Source organism: Mauremys reevesii, unplaced genomic scaffold (assembly GCF_016161935.1).
Source record: "Mauremys reevesii isolate NIE-2019 unplaced genomic scaffold, ASM1616193v1 Contig88, whole genome shotgun sequence".
NCBI lineage: Eukaryota > Metazoa > Chordata > Testudines > Geoemydidae > Mauremys > Mauremys reevesii.
Window position 1 is genome coordinate 66,598 of NW_024100904.1, and position 8,140 is coordinate 74,737.

The following is an 8,140-nucleotide window of genomic DNA, read 5'->3' on the forward strand; positions in this document are numbered from 1 at the left end:
GACCTATACATAGAGTGCTTCCGCCGACATGCACAGGCAGAAATTGTGGAAAAACAACATTGCTTGCCTCATAACCTAAGTCGTGCAGAACGCAATGCCATCCACAGCCTCTGAAATAACCCTGACATTACAATCAAAGAGGCTGATAACGGAGGTGCTGTTGTCATCATGACCTGATCTGACTACCAGAAGTCAAGAAAATCATTATTTATTGGGTGATTGTGAAACAATAACTCCACAATCCAAGGATGTTATTCAGTGACAGACCTGGAAACATACAAATTACAGAGCCAGCCACACTGAGTGGCATAAGGGCAGCTGTTGCTGCCACAAGCAGAAATATCACAGCAAGACAAAGCGTCCCTACGATGCACATCCCATGCGGCCCCCTCCAGTGCCCAGGGCGCCTCATCGGCAGGTGGCTGGGAAATATTCTAGCTAGAAAATTAAGGTGGCTTTCTGAGGTGCTGGGACCTGCATGTCACATCCCAGCTGGTCCATGGGCCTGCTTACAAATCCACCTGAAAGGCTCAGTGCAGTTGATATCATTCCACAAATTCCGGTTGATTGGATTGATGTGAACACAGTCTTCTCTGCCTCCAATCCCCTGATCCCAGTTGTCTGGCTGATTCTCCGCCCAGAACCTACGGATCAGAGTGTTAATGTCTCAGTGGAGAACCACAGCCAATTCCTGAGCTCAGTTCTGCTCTGTGGACTCTGTTGTTGGCAGGGGACCAAGACACCCAGCAATGACGCGGTGAAGCGACGCACCCCCCGGCCACCCCTCAGAGTTCTCCACAGCTCTTGTGGCCATGGTAACGAAGGGCTTCTGACGGCTGGGGGTAGCACCTGCCCTGCGCCTGACAGGCCAGCAAAGAGCCAAAGTCAGTGTGTGGCTCCAAATGCTGAGCAGCAGCAACTCGGATCTCAGTGCCCAGAACCAGAGCAGGTGGCACAGCACGTCCCAGGCACCCCCGAGATGGGAACGCAGGAACGGGAAGAGAGGGAAGCGGGGGTCAGTCATTAACTTCTCCCTGGCCCTGCTTATGGGCCTCGCACACAGCCCACTGAGGTCACTGCACCGACTGCAGCTGGCTCCGGCCATGCCCCCGGCCCCACAGCCTCCCCGTGCCCAGCCTGACCGAGGGGAGAGCGCAGCGCAATCCCAAGGAGAGCGGGAACCTGCCGCTCACTCCAGACTCCCCAGGCTGCACTGAGTTGACTTGGGGCCAGATCCTCAGCTGGTGTAAATCCCTGTGGTTCATTCCAGTCAATGCCGAGTTAACCAGGGGAGGCTCTGGCCCTGGGTCTCAGTGGGCACTGAACACACACTCCGTGTTGAGGCTCCTGCTCCAAGCAAAGGGGCATTAGCAGAAATTCCTGAGGCGATTCACTGCTGTCGTGGCAGCGCCCGAGGGCCTCCCTCAGGATCGGGCCCGCTGTGCCAGGTGCTGCATAGACACCAGGGGCTGCACAGACGCTGCCCGAAAGAGCTTGTGACCAAACGTGTAATAAATAATCACTTCTCTCAAGCTTTACTCACCCCCTGCTTGCGTCTGCTCTGTATTCTGTGCCATCCACCCAGTGCCAGCTGCCCTCTGTCTCCCGGTCGGTGAGTCCAATCCAGTGAGCTTCTCCCTTGGTCTCGTTGGAGAGAAACTCCTGCACAACACAGTTTGCAGCATGTGCAGGTCACCCAAGAGAGGCTGCAGGATGCAGCCGCAGCTGCCTGGGCTGAACAGATTTTGGGGGAGAGGAAAGGGCGTCTGGTGGTGTGAGCAGGGCACTGGGCAGCGGGAGACGCGGTGTCCTGCCCCCAACGCTGACAGTGACTAGCTGGGAGACCCTGAGGGAGCCCTGGAGCAGCTCTGTGTCTGTGTCTACATCTGTATCTGCCTGGGGCTAGCAGCAGGGACCTGTCTCAGAACACTCCCCCCACGGCCCTCTCAGAGCTGGGCTGCGGCAGGTACTGACGGGCACCTCAGAGTTCACACCAGCCCCCTGCCCTTGCAGGAGGCAAAGCTCGGAGCAGAGAACTGGGTGCAAAGTCTGGCCCTGCCGGAGGGTGGGATTGTCCTCCTCCAAAAGTGCCACAGAGGCCTGGGGTGAGGGCTGCAGTGGGCACGTGGGGAGAGAGGATTCTCTGAGAGGTGCATGGCCCCTTGCACACAAGCCTTCCAGATACAGGCTTCTAGATTGTCCAGCAAGAGCTCAGGTCTGGGGAGAGGGATCAAAGGGGTCCTCACTGGGAAAGGCCATTGGGTTTGCAGGAAATGCTACATGGGAAGTAGGGAAAATCAGAAATGAGCCTGACCCCAAATCTCCCTCCCCCGGCACCCCAGACTCTGGGAAGTGCAGATCCTGGCTCTGTTCCTCTGCCCCATCTCTGCTTTTCAACTGATGAGTGAAACCCTTGAGTCAGGTTCCAAGGCTTCGCATCCCTTGTGGGATAATTTGCCACAAGACACATCACAGATTTACAACGTCAGCTGCCACCTTCCACCACTTTCTGGTGTGAAACAAGGCACTGACCCATTGTCCAAGCCCCTAGGAGCTTCCTGCACTCACCTGTTCCGCCTGGGAGGAGACAGAGGTCAGGTGCGAGTCCTGAGACACACAGAACTGCTCGGCCTCATCCCACGGCTTCCTTTCTTGTGAAAAGTAATAGAGGTTCCCATTGAAAAACGTCCAGCCCCTGGAGAGCTTTGTCAGTAGGTAACCTAGGAGCAGAGACTGAGGTGAGAAGCCCGGGACACACGCAGGGAGCCCAGAGATTCTAGTGCTGCATTTCCCCTGCCCTTCAGCTGCCCCAAGCCCAGGGAACTTCTGAGTGGGTGCTCCCATTAGGCTAACGAGGCCTAGGGTGTAATTTAACGCCACACCGATCACCACGGGGCTGGAGAAAGTTGCTGCGTTGTCAGCCTGGGAGCCTGAAATCCTCCGTTCATCCTCGGCACCAGCAGAAACGGCACCAGCCAGCACTGCAGCTAGTACTTATTGCAGTGACCTTGCACTGCTGCTCTGATATTGTCCAGCTGGATCTGGATTTCTCCATACGCTGCACTGACATTACCCAGCTGGGCTTTCAGCTTCTGGACTCCTGCCTGCGCTTCATCCAATAGCTGCAGAGCTAGAAGAAAGTCACAGTGACGTCAGTGGAGATGCAGAACACTTGATTATCAGCACGTGCGGTAGAGCAGCACCTGCAGGCCCCTGTGTGCCAGGCGCTGTACGGACAGGAGGGGACAGTCCCTGCTCTCAACAGCTCACATTCAAAATAGACGCGAGGTGGGAGAAATAAAGGATGATTTTCCTGCAGGGGAACTGAGGTGCAGGGAGAGGTGCCCAAGATCACACAGGAAGTTTGCAGCAGAGCTGGGAATTGACCCCAGCTCTCCTGAATTCTAGTCCTGTCCCCCCAATCTCCCCAGCCACCTCTTCCCAATCGCTCCCCCCTTGGGAGCTGTGAGCGGGTCTCCTGCAGCATGGGGCAGAGCTGGGGCTGCAAGAACATCCATGGCCCCGAGCCCTGGCCCGGGGCTCCAGGCCGGGTTTTGATCAGCCCAGCGTTCAGGCGAGTTCTGTGCCGGGGTTTAGTTCAGGCCCATTTTCTGACTGGACGCTGAATAACCTGATCCATGGACGGGTTTGTATGTGCAGCCCTGTGCCAGACAGACAGACAGTTGTGAGACGTGGCCACAAGGGGGCGCTCTGCCTCCAGCAATGGGACTGTGGCAGGTACCCAAATTATTGGAGCTGCACAGGGAGGGCTCAGGGACTGGGGGGCAAATGGAGACCCACGAGTGCAGCTCCACTGACGTCCTGCTTACACCAGGGTCTGAATTCGGCCCTGTGTGTCTCATGAGCTGCCTCCGTCTTTCCCGCCAATGCAACCCTGACAATACAGGGGCCAAGGTGAAAACTATGGAGCGAAGGGAGCAACAGTGAAAGGACGGAAGATGGTGACCACTAGGCGTCCTGCGCAGGAGCATGGGGCGGATGCAGCCAGCCTGCCACTGCCAGGAAGGGAGCTAGGAGCAGGGGTGAAAGGAACTTACAGGACTTACCGGTACTGATTTACCAGGGGCTCCCAGCTGAAGAGGTGGCTGGGAGCCCCCCGGGGCTCAGGGGCAAATTAAAGGGCCCGGGGCTCCGGCTACCAGGGGGAAGCCTGAGCTTTGCGGGGCTGCGCAGGGATTTAAAGGGCCTAGAGCTCCTGCCCCTGAGGGGAGCCCCGAGCCCTTTAAATCCTGGCCCCAGCCCAGCCCCCGGAGCCGCGGCTGGGATTCAAAGGGCTCTGGGCTGCCTGCAGCCACGGGGAGCCCAGAGTCCTTTCAATCCCCGCCGTGGAAGCCGGTGCGGTCCAGCACGGCGTACTGGCTCTTGCCGATACGCCGGACCGGACCGGAGCGGCTTACTTTCACCTCTGGCTAGGAGGGAGCCTGGAGCAGCCACCCGTCCCTGGGAACAGAGCCTCCGCTGACAGAGGAAGGTGCAGAGCAGCATCTCGTTAGATGGGGGACGGGACCGCCTGGCAGGGAAGTCTATGGAGGGGAGCAGGAGGATGCCAGGCACCCACCATCCCTGTAGGCAGGAGAGTGCTCAGCGTCCAGGCCAAGGGACGGGAGCTGACCCACCCTGATGCCTAAGACCCTCGTCCTACAACTTACTGTCTGATCCCTTTGCTGATGCGTCCGAGGCGTTGTCAGGCTGCAGAGAGACTTGGAGCTTCTGCACCGCTTCTTCAACCGCTTGCAGCTTGCTCTGTGCCCCGAGATCTAGAAATCACACGTCTGCAGGTCAGCAACTGAACCGAACTGCGGCTGGAGACCAGCCACGCCCAGAGAAGGAACATGCTCCGAGTGCGAGGCTGTTCTCTATGACGTCTTTTATTTTAATCTTGGACAGCTTCCCTCCCGAGGAGGGACACCGGCACAGCCAAGGCCCCGTTCGGGGCTCTCTCCTGGTGTATGTTACACCGTCTTAATGTAGGGCGTCAGCTCCTTGGAGCAGGGAGCTACAAACTCCAGCAGAGCCGACTGAGAGTAAATCTCAGGAACAGACGCCTCGGGAGGTTGTGGAAGCTCTTTCATGGGAGGTTTTCAAAAGGAGGCTGGAGCCGTCTGTCTGGGATGGGTCAGACACAACAAATCCTGCATCTTGGCAGGGGTTAGACTAGATGCCCCTGCGGTCCCTTCTCACCCGATGGTTCTGGGATTCTGTGACCTCATTTTACTGTGTGTTTGTGCATCACCTAGCGCTATGGAAAGCAGGACCTGGGTGCAGCTTCTGGGCACTATGGCCGGCCAGGTGCCGATCCTGACAGCTCCACTCCTGGTGTGTCTCAGGGGCATGTCTGCTAACTGGAGGCCCAGACCCTTAGAAGTGTTCAGGCCCCAAACTCCCAGTGATTTCTATGGAAACCAGGAGCCCAAATGCCTCTGAGGATCTGGGTTTGCAGACTAATGTCCAGCTGCTCAGATAGTGTCAATCTGACTTCAGAGGAGCTACTTCAATTTACACCTGCAGAGCATCTGTCCCTAAAAATCAGCCTTTCACTCCCTTAGCGCTGCAGGGCCAACACAGCGATGCCCCAGGGAGCCAGCTTCTCTTCCAGCTTGTGCACCATCAACAGACTTGTGATCTAGCTGCTGCCTGTGGAATCTTTCCCACAATCCATCGTATGTCTCTGGCTCCTTCCACGGCAGGATCTGAGCAGCTCACAGTCTTTAATATATTATTTAATGTCGCACGACACCCTTGTGAAGTAGGGAAGTCTCCTCCCCCCGTTTTACAGGTGGAGAACTGAGGCAGAGACAGGTCTCATAGACCTTACAGCCAGAAGGGCCCATCATGATCATAATCTGACCTCCTGCAGGCCACAGAACCTCACCCACCCAGTCCTGTAATAGTCCCATAACCTTTGGCTGAGCTACTGAACTCCTCAAACCATGATCTAAAGACTTCAAGGTACAGAGAATCCACCATTTACACTAGTTCAAACCTGCAAGTGACCCATGCCCCAGGCTGCAGAGGACGACAAAAAAACTCAGAGACTCTGCTGTAGGAATGTTACACTTCTCAAGCGGTTGAAGTGGTTCCCACACCCCCACACTCCCAATCAGGAGACTCACTGATAAGGCGCTGACCAGGTGCATATTACTGGAATACACAGAATATGAGGCACCAATCAGGGGAGGGGGCGAAGTAGTTGGATTATGTTAGCACATGCACATAATAGAATGATTTATGTAACCATTATAATAAAAGACGTGGAAAACCCCCGCTTGGGGCGCTCCACTGGAATAGACTGATGGACTTGGCTTGATTCATTACTACATCTGGTGATCCCGACGTGATACCCCCCTGCTCACCGGCTGGAATAGCCCCCGATGCATCGACCCTCGCTGAATAGCCCCATTTCGTAAGTATGGGGGGGCAATTGTCAGCTCAGCAGAAGTTTCATGCAAAAAAGCTGCAAAATATTACACGACAGACTGGCAGGCCAGTTTCCCTGGGTCAGTTAGAAAAGCTATTAATTGAAATCAATCGCCAATGTCCTTGGTACCCGGATCACGGGTCACTGTCAGTAGAAGATTGGATAAAGATAGGGGCAACACTGCACGCAGAGCCTAGAGCTGCGGTGCAATGGCTCCTGCTTTGGCAGCGATGTACAGAGGCTCTGGATTCAATCAGAGTTGAAGCATTATCCAGGGCTATCCTTCTCACCCCCGCGCCTTCGGCCCTCCCTCCTTACCCTCGGATCTTGCCTCCCATGCCGCTTGAGGCGGTACCCGAATGCCATGATGCATGTCTGGGTACGGATGGCTCTTCATGGCCAAATCTTTGGCCGTCCCCTTTTCAGGCAATGATACACAGGGAGGAGATGGGAGAATTGAGCAGCGAGGGAGAATTGAGCAGCAAGGAGAAAGAACAGAGCTCCACAGAGATGGGAGAATTGAGCAGCGAGGGAGAATTGAGTAGCAAGGAGACAGAACAGAGCTCCACAAAGATAACGGAGCTACTGGCTGCCTTCCCAGTAACACATCGCCCAGGCAACGCAGAGGGGGAGGTGGAAGTGGAAATCACAGCCCTCCCCTATCCTGTTCTCCAAGAGGCAAGACAAGTAGTTACTGAGTCTGAATTGGAATCCACCTTTACCCGAGGCATGTTAGAAGAAATTAATCATCACAAGAAAGAAATACAGCGGCTGCAGAAAGAAATCGAACGCCATAAGAAGGCATTGGGGGGGGCCCATACTCCCGAGCAATTGTATGGAGCAGGACAGTTCGCCGCTATACGAGAGCAGGCAGATAATCCTGATGCCCTGTGGGGATTAATAAGGAAATTCGCTTATCGGTATCCCCCTTGAGGGACTGGCGGATACTGGAGCTGACGTTACAGTCATCTCCGCTTGGCAGTGGCCATTCACCTGGGACAGGTTTAAAGTGCCAGCCATTTGGGGAGTGGGCAGATTGCAGGCTGCTCAACAAAGCACCCGATGGATTGCTATAACTTTGAGAGAAGGGGGAAAGGAAATTTTCCTTAAACCCTATATCATGGATATTGCTGTATCCCTATGGGGAAGTGACTTGTTATTACATTTTACTGTTTATGATTGAGGCCAGTGCTGTTAGTGCCTGGCCAAGTTTTGTCGTTTGTGTTTGGGTGTAGTTAAGCCCCCCTTTCTCTTAGCTGTCCGCTAAGTTTTAGCAGCTAATGGTGTTTTGATTGATTTAGCTTTTTTAGTTAACTCATTGTGTTCACATTTTACCATTCATGATTGAGTTTATTGCCCTTTTCCTTGTATGGTTAACCAGTACCCCTGTGTGGGTGGAATAGTGGCCACTGCCCCAAGAGAAGCTTTTGCATTGTGTCACTTATGTGAGGAACAATACCAGGCGGGCCATGTGGAAAAATCCACTAGCCCCTGGAATTCGCCTGTTTTGGTTATCAAGTAAAAATCTGGTTGTGACGGAGCTGTTCTGGCGGGACCCAACTGAGAGTGCCAAATCAGGACCAATTGCTTAAACAGGGCAGTCACAGCCCTAGGCTGGGGTTTTTCCACCTCTAAGGCAAACCAAACCAGCCAGACAAAAAGGACTTTGGTCTCACCCCACTGGCTAACCACAAGTCACAC

At 54.8% G+C, this 8,140-nt stretch overlaps 1 protein-coding gene across 2 annotated transcripts; it reads right to left on the reverse strand.

Moving 5' to 3' along the window:
• Window positions 1-241: 241 nt before the first annotated feature.
• On the reverse strand, window positions 242-7,003 carry LOC120394991 (C-type lectin domain family 4 member F-like). 2 transcript variants are annotated; one of them, XM_039519167.1, is made up of 6 exons: window positions 6,758-7,003; window positions 4,671-4,778; window positions 3,074-3,130; window positions 2,569-2,720; window positions 1,544-1,662; window positions 242-644 (listed from the first exon to the last, which is right to left on the reverse strand). In XM_039519167.1, exons 1-6 carry the CDS (start codon window positions 6,834-6,836, stop codon window positions 482-484), a joined length of 678 nt encoding a protein of 225 aa, XP_039375101.1. In that variant the 5' UTR covers window positions 6,837-7,003; the 3' UTR covers window positions 242-481. The 2 variants fall into 2 exon arrangements, with proteins under 2 accessions (XP_039375101.1, XP_039375102.1); XM_039519168.1 differs by lacking the exon at window positions 3,074-3,130 and having other exon boundaries at window positions 6,758-7,002.
• Window positions 7,004-8,140: the final 1,137 nt, after the last annotated feature.